The sequence below is a fragment of the Mesoplodon mirus genome (genome assembly GCF_964341445.2).
Source record: "Mesoplodon mirus genome assembly, chromosome: 8".
NCBI lineage: Eukaryota > Metazoa > Chordata > Mammalia > Artiodactyla > Ziphiidae > Mesoplodon > Mesoplodon mirus.
In genome coordinates this window covers 43,949,103-43,975,731 of record NC_138984.1, presented here as the reverse complement: position 1 = coordinate 43,975,731, position 26,629 = coordinate 43,949,103, and the positions used below count along the sequence as shown (strand labels likewise).

At 41.0% G+C, this 26,629-nt stretch overlaps 1 protein-coding gene across 4 annotated transcripts in view; it reads left to right on the top strand.

Moving 5' to 3' along the window:
- MYO1B (myosin IB) overlaps nt 1-26,629 on the top strand; it is a 184,917-nt gene that overhangs the window by 27,952 nt on the left and 130,336 nt on the right. For all 4 annotated transcript variants that reach the window (XM_082630510.1, XM_082630511.1, XM_082630509.1 and 1 more), the window contains exons 2-3: nt 4,440-4,583; nt 24,007-24,122. In XM_082630510.1, coding sequence (XP_082486636.1) covers nt 4,449-4,583; nt 24,007-24,122 — 251 coding nt within the window. In that variant the 5' untranslated portion in view covers nt 4,440-4,448. The remainder of the gene's footprint in view (nt 1-4,439; nt 4,584-24,006; nt 24,123-26,629) is intronic.

The following is a 26,629-nucleotide window of genomic DNA, read 5'->3' as shown; positions in this document are numbered from 1 at the left end:
ATGCTCCCCCTTTGGCTGTCCAACATTCACATAAGCCTTTCTTTCCATACTTAGGCTTACGAAAATAAAATGCCCCAGCCAACATAATGCACCTCTTCCCTGTATGGCTGAAAACAGAGCCACCCCCTCCCCAGAGGTTCTCAAGAAAACCTCCTCTGTCCATTGTCTTCTGTGGCCCCATCTCAGTGGAGCACTGGGGATGGTGGCTTTGTCATGCTTTAGCAGTTGTTTTTTGTTTTACGAGTTGGAGGTCTTGGGGTTGGTTGTCTTAAGAGTCAAGCCACTTGTAAGTCACTGTCAGCCATACTTCTTTGGCAGTGTAAATCCCTTCTAAATGTTGTTGGCTTTCAAGGTTTATCTGCTTCCATGGACTAATAACTAAAACCAGATATACTCCCAACCCCTCAGGTTTTGAACCTAGAACTTGGCCTGAGAACTTGTCTCTGGGCGATTGGACCTGGCCTCGTTGCTCTGCCGAGTGCCTTAGCTCTTGGTGAATGGAATCCACCTGGGAACAGTTAAGAAGCTTAAGAAGCAGTAGAGCAGGTGATACCTCCCCTGTGCTGCATCTTCATGGTGGGAGTGCTATCCCTTTTTCAGGCTGTAGAGATGAAACAGTTGGTGCTTGGGAGAGAGGACTTCTCCTCTGTGTCCCCTGCCCCCAGGCAGAATGACTCAACTTAGTAGCATCGTATGTTCTCTCTGGCTTTCAGACAGACCGGTTTCACAGCAAGCATGTCTTTTTCTTGTAGATCCTTAAGAAGTAGCCAACACATCCTCTGGCATCTGTTTTTCTCCCCCGAATTCTTGAAAGTTGCAGGCACAGGTCCATGTCGTAAGGCACAACAGGCCATAGTTTAATCAGCTCTGTCTCTATTAAGCATCAAAGGTGATCTTGCCAGTCTAAGGTAGTAGGTAGGTCCTCATGCCTCCACTCTGTGTCCTTGGCTCAGCCCGTCCATGCTCTTTAGTGTGTTACTGACAGTACTCCATTTCCTCATGCCAGCTTCTTTTATTGGGTAAGATGCTCTCTGTGGCAAATCATAGAAAATCCAACTCAAACAGCTTAAATAATAAAGAGAATTAATTGGCTTCTGGGACTGAAAACTTGAGAGCTGTGGGATGGGCTTCAGGTGTAATTTGATCCAGAGGTTTGTGATGTTATCAGGTTATTTTCTTTCCCTGCCCTCCTCCATGTATTGTTTTCCTCCTCAGACTAGGCCCCTCATGAAAGCAGACATGGTCACAGAAGCTCCAAGTATCACATCTGTAAATCATGCCACCCAGAGGTAGATGGAACCTTTGTCCTCGTATTCCAAGCCAAAGCCTCAGGCTCAGTTATATGACCAGCCCTGAATCAATTACAGTGGCTGGGAGGTGGAAATGTGTTGATCGCCTTAGTGTAGATCACACACTCCATTCCCGGAGCATGGGATAAAATTGGCTTGCCTGGAACAATGTGGATTCCCCTGTGGGTCTTGGGAAGGGTGCAGGTGGACATCTACGTGTCAAAGAAAAAGTATCCTTAGTGCTCTGTGTACGTTCCCATATGAATTCTTCTGATAGTTTATGGAAACCTTGAGTTAGCAAGTGATTCTGAAATTTGTTCCTGTCGTCAGCGTTGCTCTTTCAGAGAAAAAACAAATCCGTTTCTTTTGGCTGAACAAAATATTCCGACTAATTTCGTTGAGATGTCGAAGTGAACCAACCAGGCCTGGAGATAGTAGTCATGGTAAGGGAAATCAGTCCATTTGTGCGAATGTGTCATTTTCTCAGTGTCCCAGTTTCACCACGAGAATGAAAATGAGGGGCAGGATGTCACTGTTTCCTCCCCCCTAAGTGCCTAGATGCTAAAAGAGTAAAATGATACGAAACGAAACTGTGCTGACATGACTAAGTGCAGGTTGCTGTCGCCTTTTCAGTTGGTTTACTTTATTGCTGTATTTTGATTTGCAAGAGTTGTATTTTCAGAGCTTTTCACTTTTACCCACTGCCTGTAACTCAGCATTTGTTTTGCTCACTTCCGCCCTTCAGATTATAAAGTTGGGATAGAAGTGTAAACATTAGAACCCATACTCTGGCTTGAAACTTGTATTTGAAAAAATGGTGAAGCAGGTTTAATTACAGAGAAAGACTGGCTGCTTAATTACTGTTACCTGCAGCGAAGCTGTTGTCTCTCTGCAGCTGTTTCCATAAATAGACTTTATTATATACAGGAATCTACCCCAGGGCAAAGAGTTCCCATTCTGCCCCTTTGCTTAATTTAAATTGCTGGTTTGAGGTGGTTATTTTTGAAACTCTTCTCAGGTTGACTTCCCCCTTAATCCCTAAGCCTTCTTCCCTCATCTGCCAAATTATATGTAATGCATCGCAGCTAGAGTGCTTTTGGCATTTCTCAAGTCTGAGAACTTGAAATTTGATTTAAATGTTAATTTATTGTGACAAAGGTTGGGTACTCATGTTCCTATTCCTGTACAAGTCTTTCCACGGACTTGGCATGGGACCAGCTGTCTCCCTGGCTTCTGCTGCATATCTAGAGGGTGGCAAGTACCCCCTACCTCCACCTGGTTTATTTTGAAAGATCTGGCCTAGCTCAAAGTGCGTGAAACCATTCTTGGTAGACTATTGTTGGGTTTTAGTGATACCTGGGGCTATTTATTCCACGTGTACTTGGTATGAAATTAAAAAAGACATATTAACAAAAAGTTAACCCTGTTTTTCTTCTTTTGAATATTAAATACTTCTTTATTGGTTGCTTTCGTTTATGAGAGAACCTTGCTGCTTCTTCTTGGTTTCTTTTTTTGGCTTTTCAGTGCACACTTGAAAAAAAATTTTTTTTAATGGGTCAGAAATAAAGAATGTGTTTGGATTCATAGAAATCATTAATAATTAATAATAAAGAATTATGTAATTCCCGATCTTTCCCAGTTCTCTTTAAAATAGCCCAACTAAATGTAGTTTCTTTTGCCTCTAAGAGACCTACTAGATGTTCTAGACTAGAATAGAGTACATTTATTTAAATTGCTAAGCCTTAAGCAAGAAGACTGACCTTTATAAGATATAGGATACTTGAGTGACTCCTTCATGGAAAGAATTCAATGTACTCCTCTCTCTGTATTAGGGGCATGAATATATGTGAGTATTTATTAGTATCCTGAAATATTATTTAGTATTAGTATACTGAAGTTAAACAGAATTGACTTCTGCATTGGAAGCATTTAGAGGGAATGGCCCAGATGAACTTAGTTCTACATCCTGATGATATTAGAGAAAGCAGCACAACACACACACACACATCGCCACACCACACCACACCACACCACACCCACTCTCCTAAATTCAGATGGTTGAAAGAATTTTAGTTCTCTTGACAGTGATCAGATTTGAAGTCTTGGGCATTTAGCATTCTGTTCTTGGGCGGCACCATGCACTTTAGAGTGGGAGTCCAGTGCTGCCTTTGCAGTGTGCCTGTGTTTTCCACTTGGTAGGCTTTCACACTGAGCTAAAAGGAAACTAGTATTTCTGGTCTGTTCATTGCATGTTAATTCGATTTTGCTGTTCTAGCGGTGTGTCTGTTGGAATGAGCATTGAGAATATTGAGGTCACTCTTGGCAGGTTATATCATATAAGCAACCTCTGATTTTCAAGGGGGGTGTATTATTTTCTTTATAAGTCAGTGTTGACTCCTGGAATGAAATTTCTCCCCATAGATGTAGTGTTATAAGTGGTGATTTAAGTTCTTTTAGCACAAAATGTAACACACTCCTAATTAGCCATAAGCAGGATTTCTTAATCTCTCTGAGCTTCCTTATCTTAAAATGGGGATAATGATAACAACCTACCTCATAGAGTTGTGAGGATTAAATTAATTAACGCATGGAAAGTTCTTGATACAGCATCTGATATGTGGCAAAAGTACTCAGTAAATGTTAGCATCATTTTTTAAACATTATTTCCTGGGAAATGGCATTCTGCGTTTCATCATAGAATACTGGGGGATGCCGTCTTCGGGCAGCAGGTTCCTGTGGGTTCAAGTCTGACATTGGTAGGCAAGGGCTAGTGGAAAGGGGTGGGTTGGGTTCTCTTGCTAGAGCTTTGCAACTTCTGGTTGGGGAGAGGAGATGGTCTAAAGAAGGAAACGGTGACCCTGGCTTCCTAGTGGCTCTTTCTGTAGATGGACTTTGTTTGGGTTGATGACTGGGAGGGAGTTTTGTTTGTGGCAGCAGGTTGGCAGGTGGGGCTTCTAGCAGCTTGGCAGTGACTGCAGCTCCCGCAGAGGCTTCTGACGTAGGTTTTGGGGTCGGGGGCGGGTTACGACATTGATGAGGCAGGTGAGGGCCATTTGGAACTAGCAGTGTTTCATTTCTCCATTGGTGCTAAGAACCCATCTGAAATGATCTTGCTTATTTACATTGTCCCCCTTTCCCTCTCTCTTACAGCAAGAGACTATGGCCAAAATGGAGGTGAAAACGTCACTTCTGGACAATATGATTGGAGTTGGAGATATGGTTCTTTTAGAACCTCTCAATGAGGAGACCGTCATCAACAACCTCAAGAAACGGTTTGACCACAATGAGATATATGTGAGTGTGCACGGGAGGTCATCTGGGGGGTTTAGACTTTGCATTTTGTGGCACAGAGCTGGCTTTTCTTCCTTAGACTCTTCTCTCTTTTTTCCGTTTGTTTATTGGAGTCCAGAGGGATTTGCTTATACCCTCAGAAAGAGTTCTGGGTTTGCTCATTTGGCACGTGAGTAATATCACATTAGAGTCCAGTGAGTCTGCTTTCCACACGGTGTTTGTAGAGGGCTGACTGTGCAGAGTGTTGCCCTGGATGTCGGGGGTGTTCTAAAACAAGTGGAAGACTTAGTTCTGCCCTCGGAGGAACATGTATTCAGGAGGAAGTTTGAAATCCACAGGCGTCTTCTTGGGTACCTTCATAAGATTAGCAGCCTGACCTTTGAGAAGCTACTCATTAAGATGCAAGGCAGTGAACCGTCAAAAAAGACATAAACCTTCCTAACATTTGTAATTAGTAGAGACAGGAGCAAATTACCTGATACAAATATGTGTTTGGTCCCTGGGAAAACACAGATTTGGGAATAGTCGTGTCCTGCTATACAGAAGTATCATGCCAGACACAAAAATGAAAACATATAAATATATACACTAATAGAAATTTTATGTTGTAAAAATTCTTTATAAAGGATTTCATAGTGTTACTTTATCAAGTTTGTTAAATATATTTAAAACATGAGTAAAAAATGCTTTTATATATAGCTTTTCAGGAATTTGCATAAAGCACAGAAATTTGCATCTGTTCAGGTAGAGACATGTTAACTAAACCAAGGAGATGAAGCATTGATTCCCTGTACCAGAAGCTGAGAAGGAAGCGGATGGATTGGGTGGAAGTAGTTTTAATAGCTTCTGACTCGCTTCTGAGTTCTTTTCCCCCCATTTTGTAGTGTATCTGTGTCTAGATATGAATTGGATTATTGGGGCCATGCTTCATGTTTTTCTGTCTATCAGTGTGGGGACAGGAGGAGGAAATATAAGTAAATAAAACGAGAGAACGTAACTGATTATAACTTTGTAGAACTAACATATTTTTAAAAATTATATGCGAAGCTATATTTTATGTTGCCTGTAGCTTTCCTTTCCAGATAGGCGATCATGTTTCAAGGATAATTTTGGATAATTAATTCTTTTTTTTAAATTAATTTATTTTATTTTTGGCTGCCCTGGGTCTCTGTTGCTGCGTGCGGGCTTTTCTCTAGTTGAGGCGAGCGGGGCCTATTCTTCATTGCGTTGCATGGGCTTCTCATTGTGGTGGCTTCTCTTGTTGCAGAGCACGGGCTCTAGATGCGCGGGCTCAGTAGTTGTGGCCCACGGGCTCTAGAGCGCAGGCTCAGTAGTTGTGGCACACAGGCTTAGTTGTTCCGTGGCATGTGGGATCTTCCCAGACCAGGGCTCGAACCCGTGTGCCCTGCATTGGCAGGCGGATTCTTAACCACTGCTCCACCAGGGAAGCCCGGATAATTAATTTCTTAATGAAATAGGAGTCACCATCTGGGAACTGAACTTTCAGTCTTTCTTGATTTGATTGTTGGAGGTAGGGGGAGGTTGACAGTAACCTGAGATATATGGATACTGCTTTGGAATATTAATTTGGTAACTGGCTGCTAAACTAACTAAGAGATGTAGTTATGTAAACTGCTGATTCAGATGGAAGAGGTGTAAAATGCCATTGCTGTAGAGCAGATGAGAGGTGTTATTTGGTTTGGCAGTGAGGCCCCGTGTCACCTTTCCTCAAAGTGTAGCAGTTCAGTTTTCAGGTGGGAAAACATCATGGTTCTGCAGCTTTAATTGAAAATGTGGTCTGATAGCAAATAAAAGACAGACTTTAAACACTAGTCTTTGAGATGGAGATAGGAGGCATCAGATATATCCTGACCGACGCTGGCTGATCGTTTTTCTTTCTGTCTCTAAGAGGCACAATTCACTTTCAGCTGAATTGAGAATAGGATGGAGAGTAGAACATTGCATGCATTCAAATACCTGATTTGTTGTGCCCACTAAAAATAAAAGAATCTCCTTTTTAACAAAATGTCAAGTGTTAACATTCATGAGTCTTTAGCAGACGAACTCTCTGGGTTTCAGCCTTACATGATTTTATTTTCTGCCTGTTTTAGAAATGTTCTTTCTGGTATGAAACAAAAGCAGAAAATTGTTTTCTGCTTCCAGATATTTATATAATTAATGTTTTCCATGATACTTTGGGACTATTATTTCCATGAGATGTGTGCCTTCATTTTGTAACTTTAAACACACATCATATTGGAGGATTGGGCATTCTCTATTTTAAGAAAAAAGAAAAAAAAAACAGCTTATAGGGTAATGTGTGTAGTATGATCTTATTTTTTTTAATGGGGGTTTATGGATGCGTGCATATGTTTGTATATTTGTATGAACATAGAGAAAGCCACGCTAACTTTAGTACCATGCTAACTTTAGCCTGGGTGGATTTAGGCATGCTAAATAACTTCAGTGGGGTGGGTTGGGATATGGGGATGGGGAAGAGTTATTACTCTTTTAGGCCTCAGTATTATAGGGCTTGTTAAGTCAAGTATGTATTGGTTTTGTAATTTGTAAAAAATACTGAACAATAAATTTGATTACCCCACCTTTGTAACCCCACATGATGTATATACTACCCTTGGGAAATCTGTTTCTGGCCCTTATTCTGATAATCTTCCTGCTTTGCTTTGCTTCTTGGGTTGCTGAAAATTGTTCAGCTGATGCCAAAGGCCAAGTTAATGACATACAATATTTTACTATCTTGTATTTCACTTTGTTTTTTAATTCTTTCCCAGGAAGAGAAGGTACAGTTTTTAAATTTTTAAAATTATTTAGTCTCTGTTGTAGTCTCATAGCTTTACTTTGTCCTATAAAATTGTGTGATGGTCTCGAGTGATCCGTCATGCAAACATAGTGAACAGTCATTTGTATGTTTGGAAGCCGTGGTTGATAAGGGGGCCTGTGAACAGAGTGACGCTCAGACTTTAGAACTCTGGCTACACCCAGAGCTTTTGCAGCCTCTTGTGTGAGCCAGCTCTAGGTCAGGGGACCCCGTTCTTCCAACCTGCCCCCCGCACCCCCACTTTCACCACCATATCTAGAGGTAAGAAATAGTCCCTGCCTTCACAGAGTTCTCACAAGGTAAGAGTTATCAACTCTCTAGAGTATTTATAACCCCTGGTGATCCTCTGGATCTCCAGCCAGCTGAATCTGGAAGTGGAATCCCTGGTGATCCTGTCATACTAAACCTGAAGCTCTGGGTAGGCCAATGAGTCACACTTACTCCTCAAACTACTGACTGTGGCCAGGTGACCAGAATGAGCTGAATGGCTTAAGAAAATGATGTCTACTCCTAGGATTGGGGGAGGGTCAGTTTTTTCCAAAGTAGATGGGTTGTGTGTAAGTAGGTTGAATACTCTACTAAATAGCTCTATCTGCGTGTTAGGAAGAGGGAAGGGCAGTGGGTGCTGATGAGGCCTCTGCTGTAACCCCGTCACAGGCTTGGTAGGGAATTCTGTAGTGAACTGGTTTTATTGGTGTTGCTTTCATGCTGAAGGATGTGTTCCATGAGAAGCATTTATGATCGGAATTCTAAGCTTCAGGTGCACCCAAAGGCACGCTTCTCAGGACTTTTCTCCTGGAGAACTCCTTATGGTAGAGAAGAGTAGGGACTTCCCTGGAGGTCCAGTGGTTAAGACGCCACGCTTCCATTGCAGGGGGCACAGGTTCAATCCTTGGTCAAGGAGCTAAGATCCCGTATGCCACATGGTGTGGCCAAAAAAATAAATAAATAAATAAAGGAGAAGAGTAAACAGGGCCCTGGGGTGGGTAGTTGAAGTCTGTCCACTTTAGGGAAATACTGTTGAAATCTTTGCTTCCAAAGTCATTCAAAGTTTTATTCTATTCTGTAATGCATATCATATGGTTTTGTTTTAATCTACTCTACTCTTTGCAACCCTTCTTTGAATAAGAAGTATTTTTGGTGCTGACAAGTAGTTGTAGTTTGTTTTCTATCTGAATTGTCAGGTTGGGGATCATCTAGATATAAGAGGTCTGAATTAGTCCAATTTTAGGATCTTATGTTAGACTACTTGTAGTTGTAAGAGGACTGCTTTGAAAGTCTAGTAAAAATTGTCTTGATTTTTAGAAGTTGGTACTAGAATTAGGATCCCCATAAAAATAGGATCCAGTACTTTTACGAAAGGTAAAAGTCCTGCATGCTTCAGGATTATGTCTTCTTTGCTTTGAGTTGGGTTCACACACTTGTTTAAAAAGCCCAGAGTTGGTTCAACACCCTGTCTGTAGCCGGACAGAGTCTCTAAATCTGAGACAGTTCCAGATGTTGACGTGGTCCTTGCGGGAAGGCTGTTCCATTGGAGATGGAGGAGGATCAGGTAAGAATAGATAGAGGGAATGTTGGCCCAGTGGGGTAACATGCAGGGTCAGAGACTGTTTGCTTTGATTCCTCACTCTTGGCCAAGTGCAGTGCAGGCTGGGCCCAGCTGCAGGACGTGCTCCAGCAGTCTCTGTGGGGTCAGTGGTGGGAAATGCTGGTTGTGACATTCCTAAGCGCCGCTCTTCTGTATTCTTTCTGTCCTTTGTCAGAGCTTCTTCTGGCCTCCCCTCCCCCGTCCACAGCCAGATGGGATGGTGGCAGGATTTCTTGTGAACTTGGTATGCAGGAGACCCAGCCAGACGTGATTCTGTTTTTAGGGTGACTGGTCAGGACTGTGGTTCCGTTCAGGAACAGGAAAGCTGCAATTTAAGCAAGAACAAGGCCCAGGGCAAATTTGGAAACTAAAGAACCAAGGTGTCCATTCTCTGACAGGAAGTATTTTTGGTACTAACAAGTAGATTTAGTTTGTTTTCTATCTGAATTGTCAGGTGGGGATCATCCAGATATAGAGGTCTGAATTAGTCCAATTTTAGGATCTTAAGTTAAACTACTTGTAGATGTAAGAGTGACTGCTTTGAAAGTCTAGTAAAAATTGTCTTAGTTTTTAGAAGTTGGTAGTAGAATTAGGGTCTCCGTAAGGATGGGATCCAATACTCTTATGAAAAATATTCAAATGTAAGTACAATATATTTGGTTTAAAATATTGGAAAGTAAATGGAAATAATACTAGTTAACATTTATTTGACTAATAATAGAAAAGGAAGGTGCTTATATTGATATCCTCGGATAAAAGGTAGAGAGTAGACCAAGGGTCCCTGCTTTGTTTCTCTTATCTGCCTTAACTCAGGGAAAGGCAGGAAAGAGTTCCTTGGTCGGGTCTGGAGGTGGTCTTCAGGCTCTCTGTCTTTTCCTACTTAGAATTTTATATGAAACGCTCAGAGGACAACTAGTACTGCTAGGAATAGCCCTTCTGAGCTGAAGATTCAGTAAGTTTTGTGACCCTTTAGAGGTTCTTTTAGAATAAACACTTAGTTATATTGTGGAAACACAGGGAAAAATAATTTGGATACTGTTTGAAACAGCCAATGAGATTATAAGTAAAATATGTAAATTTTTTATGCACCCAAGTCAGCCACAAGATTATATTTAACGGTGCTGGCTGAGCACCATAAATGGGGTAAACATAAAAAAAATACTAGTTAACATTTATATATTTATTTGAAGTGTCAAAACCACTTTTCATTTGTATACATGAAAATTCCTACCTTTTGGGGATAACGTTATTCCTGATAATTTAGTGTAAATGGTGTATTAGTTTTCTCTTGCCACAGAATAGATTGCCCCAAACTTAGTGACTTAAAATAACCTACATGTATTATCTGACTCTTTCTGTGGGGCAGGCATTCGGGCATGGCTTAGCTGGGTCCTCTGTTTCAGGTCTCACCAGGCTGTCATCAAGGTGTCAGCCAGGACTGCAGTCTTGTTAGGGGCTCGGCCCTTTTCCAAGCTCACAGGGCTGTTGGCAGAGAGCAGGGCTGGGGTTCATATGTCCAGCTTAGTGTTATTCCTACCCAGATGTTCTCTAAATTTTTTTCTTTTTAAAATTTCCTTTAAACAGTCTTAAAAAAATCACACAAGTAACAAATGCTTTTGGAGGAAAAAAATGAGATAGCATAGGGATACATAACATAAAAATGTAATTTTCTTATCTCAGCCTTAAAAAAATTACACAAGTAACAAATGCTTTTGGGAAAAAAACATAACATAAAAATGTAATTTTCTTATCTCAGTACCCCAGTTCCATTTCCAGAAGTAATGGTAGTTGGGTGGGTCATCTTCCAGATTATGTAAGTTTGATTAAAAATTAAAATTTTTTTGGTTTTATAGTTGGAAGTAGAAGGTTCTCCTCCATCTAGGTGGATGGGCCTTTACTCAGAGAACCCAGGCCCAGCAAATTTGAGTGAAACAAGAACCTTCTTTAATGCCACCTCCCCTCCCACCTTGACCAAGTAGGGGAAGGAAGACGGACTTCTGAGCTGGTGAAATGAAATGCCTAGACTTGACTGTGTATGAGGGGTTCACCAAATGCAGACTCAGCCTGTGCGGCTCGTTGAAAAGGTAGACAATTAAGGAAACATGGAGAACAAATTGTGTGTGTTTTCAAGAGTGTAGCTTTGGTTTTTGGAATGCAGTCACAGCATTAGGGGGCTAGATAGAGCTGGGGAACAATAGCAGATCATGAGGCTGTTGTGTCTAGTTTCGGAGCACAGTCTGTCTCTTGGACAGTTTTGTAATACTTTTCAAACAATCATTTTTGGTAAAAGCTTGCCAGTTTCAACCTGCCCAAGCTCCCTTAAAACCTTTGGTGATTGGAAAAATTCTTCCTCTTAGAACTTGCAAAATGGCATGAGTTTATCTGTTATCTGCCAAGCTTAGGGAGTTCATGCAGGCACTGTATAGTACTTGATATATTTGAATAATATTTGTAATATATTAATTTAAATGTTCTGATTGAAGCCATAATTGAAGTTCGATTTGGAGGAAATTAAGGCCCAACTTCAGGTCTGCAGAGGTGTCATCTTTTGGTGGCAGTGTGGTGGGTACTAGGAAGGAAAGACCTGAGCTCCAGTCCTGGCTCCGTTACTTACCATCTGTGAGACCTGGAACAAGTACTTTAACTCCTAGGAGAGTGTTTTTTTATTGGTAAAATGATAAACAATGACAGTTAACACGTATTAAGTCCTTATTGGTACAATATGCTATTCTAAGCACTTTACATATACTTGTTTATTTAAGTTTTACTAGAGTCCAATGCACTGAAGGTTTTCAAATTATCTTCATTTTACATATGAGGAAACTGAGGCTCAGAAAGGCTAAGTAACCTGTCTGAGGTCACACAGCGAGTAGGTGATGGAGCTGGGATTCATATCCAGGAAGTCTGGCTCTGTAGCTCATGCTCTTAATAATGGTCCTGCTAAGTTTACGCAGTTACCATGTGCATCAGTGATACCACTAATAGGGGAGCATTCTCAGCCTACAAAGTGCTGTTCAACATAACTGAGTATGATATTGAGTGTATAGGTTTTGGAGCAAGGCAGCCTCAACAACCCAGACAAATAATTGAAGTGATAATCTGTATTCCTGCCACGCCATGTGTTGAGTTAGCATTCAACAGCGCAGCGACGTGAACTAGTGTGACAGGGAACAAGTGCATTCAGTTCCAAAGTCCTAGGTGCTCTCTAGTGAAAGAAAAGTGATAGCAACCGTTAGGATGGTGTGTTCCTCTCTGGAAGGTGGGAGACGATCTTGGGAGGAGATGGATTTTCATCCTGTTCACTGGATGGCAGGTGATTGATAACTGCACAAGGTCCTTTACCTTTAAGAGCACATAATAGAGGGACTTCCTCCCTGGTGGTCCAGTGGTTAAGATTCCGCGCTTCCACTGCAGGGGGCACAGGTTTGATCCGTAGTTGGGGGACTAAAAACCTGCATGCCGCAGGGCACAGCCAGGAGGGAAAAAAAAAAAAAAAGCACGGAGTAGAGGAGGAAGAAGCAATTCACCACAAGAGCCACGTGGCTAATTCATGCGGCGGATTCACCCCTCCCCTCTACACACACATCTCTTTCTGCTCTTGCATCTATAGTACAGATAAGTATTAATGATAATCCTAATTTCTGAAGAGAGGCTGTTTTGTGCATCCAGCTCTCTTGTGGCATATTGCGCAAGGCCTGGGCCTTTGGCAGACAGACCAAGGTTGTACCTTGGTCACTCACAACAACTGTGACCATTGAAGTAATTGAGGGTCAGTTCCCTTATCTGTAAAATAGGCATCATGATGCTTATCTTGTTGAGTTGTTTTGGAGATTAAGGGGCATTTTAGCCCGGTCCTTGACATATAGTTGGAATGGAGTACCTGACCACATGACCATCTGAAAAACTTGGAAACCCAGCATGACTTTTCTTCAAGATTTCAGACCCTGAGCTTTTCTTTCTTTCTTTTTTTTTTATAATGAATATGTTGAAGTCCTAACTCTTAATTAATTTATTTATTTTTGCTGTGTTGGGTCTTCATTTCTATGTGAGGGCTTTCTCTAGTTGCGGCAAGCAGGGGCCACTCTTCATCGCGGTGCGCGGGCCTCTCACTGTCGCGGCCTGTCTTGTGGCGGAGCACAGGCTCCAGACGCGCAGACTCAGTAGTTGTGGCTCACGGGCCCAGTTGCTCCGCGGCATGTGGGATCCTCCCAGACCAGGGCTCGAACCCGTGTCCCCTGCATTAGCAGGCAGATTCTCAACCACTGCACCACCAGGGAAGCCCCCTGAGCTTTTCTTAAAACTAGAATTTTCTCTCTCTCCCCTTCCCTGACTCTCTCATTGCCTCTCCCCTCCCTCCCTTTTCCCCTACCCCCTCCTACTTTGGTATTCATTACACAGATTTCATTTTTGTTGGATTACTACTTTCAATTAGCCACATAATATTATTTTCAAGACTTGTAGCTGGTAGCATACCTGTAACACAGGACCACTCTGTACCCTTAGTTAAGAGACTCTTATGAGGTCTAGAGAATGATACATATTTGGAAAATACTTGTTCCTTACAGAGCAACGAAGATAAGGTAGTATTGTGTTATCCTGCTCTGAAATAAAGGCTGCCCGGAGTGATATTTTTAGCCGGTATTTCGGCGTGGCATAGAAATCATATATAGTTCTTTAATTCATAGTCTGAAATGACTAGCAGCACAGGAACAAAGGATTATAATATGATGGTAGTTAAGGCATGTCTCAGACTAGACTGACAGGGACCATGCCTGACAAGCTTGCCTGATCTAAGGCCAGTGATTTAGCACAGCATAGATAAAAAGATGAATAGGGCTTGAATCTCTCCTCAAACTTGGAGTTGAGAAATACTGAAAACAATAAAATATCAACAGAAGCAGATGCCAGCAGTCATGATGTGGTGAGGCCATGATGGACCATGTGTAGGCAGAGACTGTGAATACGAATCTTTGCAACAGGCCAGCTTTGGAGTAGAAAGTGAGAAGACCAGTCAGTAGCAGGCCCAGAGGAAGCAGAAATGTGAGCAGGGGATGAGCACATTGATAGTGGGACTGGAAAGGAAGTCTTCACAAACTTGTGTTGCTTTGTTCCATAATGTGGCCTCACAGCCATCCATACTCACTTTTGGGTCCCAGCTTTTCTTGTAGCTCGGTAATGGGTTCCTCGGCGGGGGGGAGTGGTTCCTGGGTATGTGATTATCACAGTAAAACCTTCAGTACTTGATGTAACTTGAGGGCATCTCTGTGCCCGGTAGCTGACAGAGCCTGACAAATCATACTTCTCTATTCTTGCACCACAGACCTTGGTGTAGAGCTTTGACGTGAAACTGCCCCTGCCACTACTTGTGAGACCTTGGGCAAGTCTTTAAAACCTTCTAATGCCTTTAATTTCTTCCTCTGTGAAAGTTAGGCTGTCATTATTGGTTATATGTATCACAAATCTGTTCTTAGATGGGGGTGTGACGTGTATGTCTGAGTTCCAGTGTTTTAGATTTAAGACCCGGATAGAAGCCTAAATCAGTTATTGACCTTATGTTTGTAATTTTTCACTTAGGCAGTTTTTCGCAATTTTGAACTGTGTCTGAAAAACCAACCAGAGCGTATGATAGACCAAACTGTGTCTTTAAAAAACCAATTAAGACAAAAGCCCTCTTCAGGGAAATTTGGGAAATCTTACAGATGTCTAAATTAAAAATGCTGCGACACATAACGTCTTGATGTCTTGTGATCAGATTCCCAGGATCCGAGACCCAAGAAGAGGGTAAATTCCTCTGTGTGAAGTGAATAGCATGTTGTCATTTCTGAAGATTCCACCAGCTTGTCTTGTATAGCCATTTTCTCAGTATCCCAGGCTTTTCCTACTAGCTTCATTAAGACCATACGTACCTCATGTGCCCCTCTGATAACTCATCCATTCCCTGTATACAAAAAGCATTTGGTAAGATTTCAGCATCATAGGACTCCTCCATGAATTTAGTTGAGATACTAATGTGTATTGTAGGCTTTTGAGTCCCGATTTGGCTATTTACTGTGGCCAAAAATTCCAGTGGAGCCAAACTCGCAGTGGGTAATATTTATGAGATGCTCGCTATATGTGTCAGGTGGTTCGTGCTTTAACACACAATCTCATTTAATCCTCAGAGTAGACAGGAGGAACCAGTATTGTCCTCCTTGTCCAGATGATGAAACTGGGATTTGAAGAGGTTCAGTAATGTGCCCAGGTTCACACAAAACTGAAAAACTTTGCCAGATAACTTGGAGCTAAGGTTTACACAATATTTCAAATACATTTGAAGCCTTGTCATACTGTATGACATAGAATCTGAGCAAAGAGCTCAAAAACACTTAAGTCAGGATGACTTGGGTTCAAATTCAGTCAGTTTCATCATCTAACCCCCTCACCCCACACACTGACTTTTACTTCAAAACTGCTCTCAGACTGAAGCTCAGACTCCTCACTCTGACATTTGAGGCTGTCTGAAATTTGATTCCAGTCTTACTTTCTAAGCTGTTATTCACAGGAGGTCTTTGCCTGAGGCAAGCTGTTTCATCCCCTGTGTCTGAAATGTGGTTGGGTGGGCCTTTAGGCTGCTATCCATGTTTTAATCCATGTTATAGCCGGTGTAGAATTTCCTTTTTTTTTTTTTAAGGCTGAATAATATTCCATTGTATCTGTACACTATACTTTGTTTACCCATTCATCCGTCAGTGGGCACTTGGGTTACTTCTACATTTTGGCAGTTGTGAACAATGCTACGGTTGAACCTGGGTGTACAGATATACATTTTGAAGAATACATTTCTTAAAAATAATACATTTTGAAGAATACAACTATCCTAGCAAAATTTTTTTAAAAAGGGCAGGGTTCAACTATGACCTAAAACCCAGAATCTCATACGCTGCTCTTCGGTGGAATGTTACTTTATCCGAATCTTGCCCATCCTTTTAGACCTGCCCAAATCCTGTGACTTCTCTGGAGCGTTCTTGGACCTCTGCAGTTGACAGTGACCTTTCCTTCGTTTAAACCCAAAGCACTCCTTTAGGCAGTAAGAAAAGAAAGACTAATGCACTCATTTAGCTAAGAATCACTTAAATCCTGTTGCATCTGTTTTTGTGCCTACAGTGGTTAACCCTTACATTTTATGTTTTATGATATAAAAGTCTCACCTCCTAAGCTCTATTATAATCTCCCAGGGGCACAGGCCACAGGAGTGTCCTGTATTTTCACTCTGCCTAAGATGATGTTTTGCATAAAGAAGGCTCTTGATAAATTTGTTGCTTGCTTGTTAAATGGTTGTAGCCTGAATTCAGTCAAGGAAATCAATGCGGTTGTGCAGCCACGTGAAGGGTTATTTTTACCTGAGTCCTGATCCATCCTGGATTTGAACTATTACTACTTTAGAGGTGAAAGAAACATGGCTTGGAGACTGGGACTTGGAGAACTCCAACATATTCTTGAATATTTTTTGATGACATTTTAGACTAAATACTTAGCGTTAAGTAAGGTATTTAAATAAACATTACCTGTTGCATTGCCACCTACCTTCCTGATTCATTTCTCTGAAGTTAAAGGATGATTGTGACACAACGTCTTGCATTTCTTCAAGAGGTAGGCCCAACTTTATGGACTGGGATAAACATTGAAAAAAAAATTCTTTTCCGTTGAGATAAAAAAATTTCCCTGTAACTAGAAGATCTTTTCTCCCCCTTTCTTTTTTGTTTATTCCTGGTGGTGTAAGGATTTCAGCATTCTGCAGATAGTCAAAAGGGAGGCTTCTGCCCAACAGAGTAGCTCTCTAGTATACAAAGGCGAAGACGCCCGTGTAAGGCGTTGTACAACACAAGTTGCTGTGATGAGGTGTTCTTGGCCACTTTTTGCCAAAGCTTTCCGGGCCTGACAGCATGGCTTGTGGCTCTAATGAAAAGAGAACAGATTCTTGGCTTCTCGTCCTGATTCCACTTCTGTTAGATAATGTGGTCATACCACTTAACTCCTTTGTGCTCCATTCTTATGGACCTTGAAATGGAGACTTCATTTCTGTCTCATGGGGATTTAGGAAGAGTTTAGTAAAAAGGTGCTTCAGTGTATATTCTATATCAGAACTTTAATAACTCTGGGGATGAGTTTTTAAGAAACTGCAGTGACTATTTGTAAACAAATCTCCAAAAGACATTCTGAAGAAAATAAGAAGCTGGTAGATAGGCAGGTGGGATGCCTAGTTAGAGTCTCAACAGAGCAGGGGCTTTAAAAATATTTTGGAAGAATCTGATATTTGGAGAGAAGCCTCCAAGTACTCATCATGGTGAAAAGAAGTCATTATAGGATTTCCTCATGAGTATTTTATGGTTTAGTTGTAATTTTATTTTCAATTTCGTTGAAATATAAACTTTCAAGGTTAGGGCTTCTTAAGATCTTAATGTTGCCCTAGGAAGAACTATGATATGAAAGATGTGAAAATCTTGTGACTTTTCTGTTGTGTACTAACGTTTCGTTTACCTGGCATTGTGGAGGAATGTGTGTACAGTACTGCATAATGGAGATGCACAAAATATTAAAACTGTGCTTCACTATTTAACTTGAAAAAAGTGTTTCTGGTTGGATATCTTTCCAAAATGTATTTATTGCATATGTCCTTGTCATCGAAAACAGAATACTGTCTCTCTCATTTTGGCCCTTGATTGTTAGGCTGTGTTCTGACTCAGCGCTGTAATAAGGCACTCAGGGCCCACTGAGCTGAGCTGTTGGCTTTTATTCTGAACAACTCTTCATTTTTATACTTTTAGAATTATTTTGATCACTTCTTACTCCTTTCTTTCCTTCTCTGTCTCTCTTTTTTATCCTTTTTCTGTCTCTTTTTCCATTAGTGGCCGTTGTTTCTTTGCTTAGGGTGGGAGCTTTTAACCTGGTATATCAACTGTATGCAAACTTTTATGTGCATATTATATGTGTGTTTTTTGGGGGGAGAAGGTTCGTAGCTTTCATTGGCCTCTCAAAGCCATCAACAACTAGAAAAAGATTAAGAAGTGCTCTGTGGCAGTATTTTTTAAAACGCAAGCTTCAGCATTAAGTGATGAAAACCGTTGAGTGGGTTAGGACCAGCAGTTTTAAAACATTTTGTAATGAATAGAATTGAACAAAGGATATCAGTACATTGCACATGATAAGGATATTTATGATTTTGTGAAACTTATTTCATACATATGTGTACCCATATGTGTATGTAAATATACACTCAAACACACATACTTGGTTGTGATGCAAATTTTATTTTTTACAGTGAGTCATAGTCAAACATTTGAAACATACTGCCATGAGAAGGCCCCAATTTACAGATGTGCCGCTGTTTCTCTGTAGTGTGCTGAGACGCCATATGCCAAGTTTATTATAAATGGGGCTGAAATGAAAGGGTAGCTAGAAGAATTTTCTTTTGTTTTTGAAATGTTCACAGAATTAATTACATAGGACAATTTAAAGGGGAAGGTAAAATAGAAGATAGGCCAACAGCGACACTAGCATGGTTGCTGCATTTGAAAATAAAACCTGGTCCTGTGAGCCCTGAGGGTGAAGGCCACAAGCAGTGGTTTTTAACTCTGGTTACACGTTTCTTTTTCTGGGGAGACTGTACGAGATGCAGATGCCTGGCCCTTCTCCCAACCATTGAAATAGAATCCCTGAGGATGGGGTTCTGGACGAACTTTCTTATAGGATGAAATGCGTGATCCTTGGGTTATATATCAGAGGAAAGGGACCTTTCCTCTGGCTTCTGGATTGTGGTCTGGAGAGTGGCGGTTGCTGGATGACCATCCTCCAAAAAAGACTTGAGTTTTCACTGTAATCACAGTAGGAGCACTCGAGTATTATTTGGTTATTCACAAGGCATCTGTTCTGGAGTTCTAGAGATATCTGAAATATGAAGACAGGGATCGTTTTGACTTAGGAGTGTTTGTACATTCTTGGTTTAATGTCTGCGCTTGAGAAGTGAAAGATAAACTTGGTAATTGACTATGCCATTTGTAGAAAGGTGGAGCCTTTCCTTTCCCTCTTCCCTTTTCCTTTTCTCTTCTTCTTGTCCCCTCCCTCCCCTCCCCTCCCCTTTCCCCTCCTAGATGTCAGAGGCTGGTTCCTCAGGGTGGTGAGAGTGGAGGCGGCCTTCTGTTGTCAGGGTGGTGTGCACGCTTCAGGACTTGGGGTGCTGGGGGCCTGGAGCATGGAGGTTGTGAACTAGGATGGCCGGGATGGCTAGGAGGTTGTTTCCACTGAGGAAATAAGTACATTGATCTCATCCATCCATCCATCCACCGAGGGTCATGAGAGCCAGACTTGTCTCTGTTGGAGAAGGTAGATAGAACCTAATTGGTAAGTAGTCTTTGCCGTTATGAGAAAGGAGTCCTTTCTGGTGTGATCAGCCTAATAGAAGAGCAGGCTCCGGATTCCAGTAGGAGTTGCTCTGTGAGCCATTTGGGACATAGGGACCGGGTGGAATGTGAGCTCAGCCCAGAAGTGGTCTGGTGGGAATGAGCTAAGCTGCTGGAGGCCTTTTGTGGGCTCTCTCACTGGCACCATCCGAGTCCGCAGTAGCTCGTTGGTGCTGGACCCAGTACATACCTACCTCTTATTTCCAGTCGAGTGAGTGGCTGGAATTCTAGAGGGCCAGTGGCGGATCCTCTTTGCTGCTCCCTTTTGTAAAGGTTTACAGTGCTTTGCTTTCTTTTGTTTTTTGGGTTTTTTTCTCCTTGGCATATTCAGAATAAAAAGGACACGTGATGCTCAGCTCTTTTATGCACACACTTAAGTTTAAGAAACTGTGTCTTACCTCCAACTTCTTTATTCCAGTGGTTACTTAATGATTTAGTTGAGGATCTTTTTTAGAGCATGATGCAATAAGAAAATACTGACTTTAAATTGTATACAGTTTCTTGTTAAAAAAATAATGAAGTACGGTCAGCCCTTGGTCTATGGGTTCCTCACCCACAGATCCAATCAACCACAAATCAAAAATATTCATGGTAAATATTCCAGAGAGTTCCAGAAAGCAAAACTTGAATTTGCCATGAGCCAACAATTATTTACATAGCATTTACATTGTATAAGGTATTATAAGTAGTCTAGAGATGATTTAGAGTACACGGGAGGGAGGATGTGTGTAGATTACATGCAAATACTATGCTGTTTTATAGAAGGCATCCTTGGTTGAGCATCCTTGGACTTTGGTCCGTCTCTGCAGGTGCTCTTGGAACCAATCCCCCAGGGATACTGAGGGACAAATGTATATCATTTATAAGCCCAAATGTTAATTGATGTAAAAATGAACTGTCTGGTCACTATTGTTCTGCTCCCTGGAAAGAAGGCTTAATTTGTTATTGCAGTTACTTGAATGTAGAGTAGATAGCTGCCTAAAACTGGAATAGGATTGTAAACTCCACCCAGCCTATCAGCTGCTTCCAGGAGTATCTTGTTTTTTTAAAGAAGATGTTGGGGGTAGGAGTTTATTAATTAATTTATTTATTTTTGCTGTGTTGGGTCTTTGTTTCTGTGCAAGGGCTTTCTCTAGTTGCGGCGAGCGGGGGCCACTCTTCATCGCGGTGCGCGGGCCTCTCACTTATCGCGGCCTCTCTTGTTGCGGAGCACAGGCTCCAGATGCGCAGGCTCAGTAGTTGTGGCTCATGGGCCTAGTTGCTCCGCGGCATGTGGGATCCTCCCAGACCAGGGCTCGAACCCGTGTCCCCTGCATTAGCAGGCAGATTCTCAACCACTGTGCCACCAGGGAAGCCCCAGGAGTATCTTCTGTGTCTCAGAGAAAGGAGGCTTGTGACTATGAACATTTGAGTTATTCTGCTGGCAGATGTGGGACTATTTAAATCTTTGACTAATGCACATAGAACCTTCAAGGAAGAAACCCATAAACAGCAAGGGCATGTATCACAGTACAGGACAAACCTACTAGGAGTTCAAGATTAGAGGATGCATATCTGACACACAAAGTGGAATGGAGAGGGAGAGCACAGTTTCCTTTACTGTTGGCTTATTCAGATTGATAAAGCTTGTCCTGCTTGGCCCTTTTTCTTACTTGTTGAGCCGTGTTGGTGTGTCAGTAAGGTAATTGTCGCTGTGTAACCCCCACCCCCAGTTAACTGCATAAAACAGTGACCATCTATTTGCACACAATTCTCTGGGATAGCACTATAGGCTAAGTTCAGGTTGGTATGACTTCTGCTGGTCTCACCTGGGATCGTGAATGTGGCTTTAGGCATTTGGTGGCCTAACGGGCTGGATGGTTTAGAATGGCCTCACTCATGTGTCTGATGGTTGTCAGGCTGTGTAGTTCAGGCCCTTGTCTTTCTGTGTGACCTCTCCAACAGTCTAGCTCAAGTTCATTTGCATCATGGCTTCTAGCGTCAGTCATAAGGGTGGGGGAGGGGCAACATCCTAATACACGAATTCTCAAGCCTCTGCTGTATCTCATCTGATAATGTCCCTTTGGTCAAATCAGTCACATAGACAAGTCCAGATTGACGGGGTGGAGGATAAACTCTGTCTCTTGATAGAAGGAGTGGCAGAGTCACATTTCAAAGGTTTTGCATAAAGGGGTGGTAGGAATTGTTCCAGCCATCTTTGCAAACAGTCTACCACAGTTGGACAGGGAACCCGAGGCGGGAAGCATATAGTTGAAGGGTTTGTTCGGTGGTTACACGTGGCATATAGGTTTAATAAAATATTAGGCACTGTATGGCAGTGTACTCGGTATTATATTTCAACAGAAGAATAGTTGTGTGAAAGTGGTTTGTACCATCCATGTTCTTAGTGATGAATGGATTCTGTGCATATTAGTCATTCAGTTAAATATTTATGGGACATTATTCATGGGCCAGCCCTGTTCTAGGTGATAGGAAAACAGCTGGGGGGAAAAGCACACACAATTCAGTATGTATAAAAGTCACAAGTGGGCTTCCCTGGTGGCACAGTGGTTGAGAGTCCACCTGCCAATGCAGGGGACACGGGTTCGTGCCCCGGTCCGGGAAGATCCCACGTGCCGCGGAGCGGCTGGGCCCGTGAGCCATGGCCGCTGAGCCTGCGCGTCCGGAGCCTGTGCTCCGCAACGGGAGAGGCCACAAAAGTGAGAGGTCCGCGTACCGCAAAAAAAAAAAAAAAAAGTCACGAGTAACAAAGAGAAATTTAAAACTTAGTGGTGTGGCTTTTGATTTTGGGTTTGAGGCAGCTGAGTTTGTTCTTCATGCAAGAATGCCACACAGGCAGATTTTTATCAAGAATTTAGCCGCCGTGAAATTTGGTTTTAAAGAGCAACTTGGTAACTGGTTTCTCTGCTAACAGCAAATATGTATTTTAATTCTTGTATTCAAGAAACTACCTTAAAAAGGGAGATTCACGTACTTTTCTACTAAAGAAGGCTGATCTTTCAATCAACAGATATTAAAGGAATAAGTCAATTATTGTATTCTCATATCTACCAATCTAAGTAATTCTAGTCTATTAGTTATAAGCTGTTCAGACAGTTATTCAGTCTCTAGCATCTCCCATCTACTTGCCCAGGTGGGTTGGACTGTGAAGAAACCTTTTTGGAAGAGTCTTATCTAAATGGAATAAGTTAAGACACTTGGACTCTGTTGCTTGTCAGGCCAGATTAGTGGGGTCCTTAGTGCTAGGGTGTCAGAAATAGATAACCCTAATTGCATGGGAGCTGAGAGTTTTTCTTTACAGCAGCAGTCTTATGTACTCTTGCTAAGATTGTATTCTTATAGGATGAAAATAGGTATAAAAATGACCTGTTCAGTTTTCCAGGTTGGGGGAAAAAAGTCTTTTATAATTAAAATAATTGTGACCCATGTTTTGAAAAAAAAAATCAGAACATTTCTACTGTTCTCTTTTCTCTTCTATTTGATCTGACAATCTGCTTGAATCCAGTGGTGACAATACTGGAAAAACGTGTTGCTCTAAAAATGTCACCTTTTGTTGCATGACCCTGGAAAGGCGGGGAAGTGGGAAGTGACTTTTTTCTTTCTTCTTTCTTTTCTTTTTTTCACCTTTTTATTAAAAAAACTTTTTATCACTGACATATGTTTGTTAGCATCCCCCTTCCCCCCGCCCCCACCAGCCATCTTTATAATGTTGAAACTGAAAGGAAAAATGGAGCTGAGCTGAGTTACAGTTAAGTGACTTTTGCTTGTGGCATTGCACTAGTCTTTGTACAAAATGACCTAAACCAACACTGCTCCTGCTGCCGGGAATTTAAGATCGAAATGGAAAGGAAGATAACTGGTGTTCTGGTTTGCAGCGTGAGAGCGTTACCGTCTGTTAAAATAGGAGCGTTAATCCCTCTGAGAGTACATTTAAATTCTACATTAAATTTAAATTCAACATGAAATGTACTGTCTTTCAGCAAGTACATTTAAATTCTGATATTAAAGTCCCCTAGATAGAACATGAAATGATTTTGTTTGAATACCCAAGGGATAACTGTGACTCTAATATTGAATTGTATGTGGTCGGAACCCATTGTAGAGATGGACAGGCTGTGTAAGGACAGGGCCAAAGTCAAGGCCCCATTGGATAGGTATGGGGAGCGGAATGCTGGGTTACTGTAGACTGAAATAGGAGGATAAAGATGAGAGAGGGAAACACCAGTTCTAGTCGGAATCGGGGAAGGCATAGCTCTTGCTCACAATTAGCCATGGTTGGTGACAGAATTTTTGGCAAGTATGACAGGGCTTTGGAGGACTCTTTTCCAGGGTCATGAATTAATCTAGAGATTTATTTTGAAAGGTATTTTCAATGTATAAATCTGTGCTCTCCATTTATCAGCAAAATGAATAAACATTATTGACCATCTGTCTTTAGAAATATTCTTGAAAAGTATAAAATGAATGGTCAGGCAGTAGAACTAGTGTTTTTAAAAGGACGAAACCATGCAACATTAAGACTTAAGATGTTAAAATGGGTATATTTTATTATTTCTTTTGCAGACATACATTGGAAGTGTGGTTATATCTGTTAACCCATACCGGTCATTGCCCATTTATTCACCAGAGAAAGTGGAAGATTACAGGAACAGAAATTTTTATGAACTGAGCCCGCACATGTAAGTATGCTATTAAAGCATTAAGTTTCTCTTTCACTCCAGAGCTGTCTAGTTGACAGATGTGTCCAGCTGTTTCCTTTGAGTCTCAGGAAAATGTTTTAGTCATTTTTAAAAATTAGATGAAGGAATGTGGAAGTTAATTGTTATGCCTTATTTTAAACTTAAAAAAAAAAAGGGCAGAATATTTCATTTGGCCTCAGGCTCTTTAAGTTCTGAAATATTTGGGTTCAGTATGTAAAGTATCTTCTGTTAAAAATTCTGTGTAAGTAGCAGCTGCTGCTAATTATTTTTTTCAAATAAAACAGGAATGTGCATTGTTTGTTATTATAAAGAGCGCAAGCAGCATTTTCATGCTCTTGTTGGGTCAAGAAAGAGCCCAAGTGTTGGGTTGTGTAATAGTTTTTGAGGAAAAGGGATAAGTAATCCCTTCAGTTTATAATCTTCATGGACATTGTTCACCAGATGTGTACATTAAGCCAATGATTTCACCCTCCCTGAAGTTAGTCACTTGTTTGATTTTTCTGAGGTCACTTGTTATTGTAAATAATTCCTGTAAATAATAATCTACAATAATTACACAGTGCTGAGGTTGAGAAACCCTGAACTAAAGTGAAAGAATCTGCAGAGTTTTAGTTGTGTCCTAGCAGAAAAGAGTTTTCTGTGTATGATTGAAGATGGGCTCTATTATTTTTGCTAGAAAATAAATCTAATAATTAAAGAATATACATACCACTGTCCAGATGTTTATTTTAGTTTCTTTTGATAGTGGAGCATACAGTGACATTTTTGGACTGTTTGGAACTAAAGATTTAAATAATTTGTAAAAATGGTTATTAAAAATTAAACACAGTATTTTAAAGATTTAAAGATTTAAATAATTTGTAAAAATGGTTATTAAAAATTAAACACAGTATTTTACCAATCAAGCGGATTCTGATTATTCAGTTTTCTCCTAGAAGTAGGTTTTGCAAGTGAACTTGTTTCATTTTGCCTTAACAAAAATAAAATCTATTGGGATTGACATATATACACTAATATGTATAAAATGGATAACTAATAAGAATCTGCTGTATAAAAAAATAAAATTCTAAAATTCAAAAAAAAAATCTGAAATTTGTTTGATAAAGTTATCCCTATAGTTAAAGTCCCTGCAATGAAATACCTTATTTGATGCCTTAATATTTATTTTAAATTCTAGGCCTTGAAGCCATGCCTCTCAAATGCTTAGATCAGCTATGTCAGAATCCCCCAGGAGCTTATGAAAAACCTAGTTTCCTAGGCCTTACCTCTAACAAGCCAGAAATCTACATTTTTCACAAGCTTTCCAGGTGATTCATATGTATGTGCAAGTTTGAGAACATGTTGTCTCAGAGATACATTTACAAATGTTTTCCCTTCCTTAACTGCTTACTACAAATTATGATCTTTTACAATAATAGCATTAATGATAATAGTAACAGTAATGGCTTGTATTTATTGAATACTTACTATGTGCAGGCACTTCTCTACATACTTTCCATATATTATAACTCACTTCATTCTCAAAATAATCCTGTGAGGAAGGTACCATTACAAATGGGGAAATTGTCTCAGAGAAATAAGTCATTTATCAAAGCTCGTGGGTCGGGAGCAGAGGTGTGAAAACAGTCATCTGCTGTGCCTCTCAGCTGGAAATGAGTTCCACCGTTTTCTTCTTATGGCCTCTTACTGTGCAGTTTTATTCTGCTACCTTTGGGTTGCCTGTGTTCCTGCATCCTGGACCCTCCAGGATAACTTAGCTGTGCCTCAGTTTGCTTCCAGAGACCACATGCCATTCTTCCATTTGCAGCTTAAATCTCCACTTTGGGGTTGTTTAGATATATAATAGATGTCCATTCTAGAACATAGAAATTCATGCTGTGGAATACCCACTTTTATCCCTGTTCCTGAAAGATTCCTGTAAGAGGCTGCATAGCACTGCTACCCAAGTTCACCCCTTACCCCCCAAGGGAAAAAAACCACACCCGCAATAAAATAAATTTCCAGTGTGCTTAAGATAAAAACAGAATCTTTTTACCATGATCTATAAAACATTGTGCATGGGGTGAAAGGTACAGTCTCATCTAATAAATCTGAATTCCCTAGATTCATATCACAGCTCCCTCCCCACCTCACTTTGTTCTTTCAGTCCTCAGCACACTCCTTCCCACCATGTCATCTTTGCACATTCTGTGCCTTCTGCCTGGAATGCTTTTCCCTCCCTTTTCCCCAAGGCAACTCCTGTTCTTCCTTTAGATCTTAGATTGCATTAGACCTCAAGGAAGAAATGTCCATCCCTCATCCGCTCCTTGCCAAGGTCAGATCTATTGCTCTTGTCACAGTTACAGTTAAACATTTCTTTATGGGATTATTTGATTCATGTCAGCTTCACCTGCCATGCCAGCTTTTGCTCACCATAATATTCTTAGCACCTGAAAGTAAGTGTTCAAAATATATTGAACAGGACTTGGTTTGAGTCCCAGCTTTTC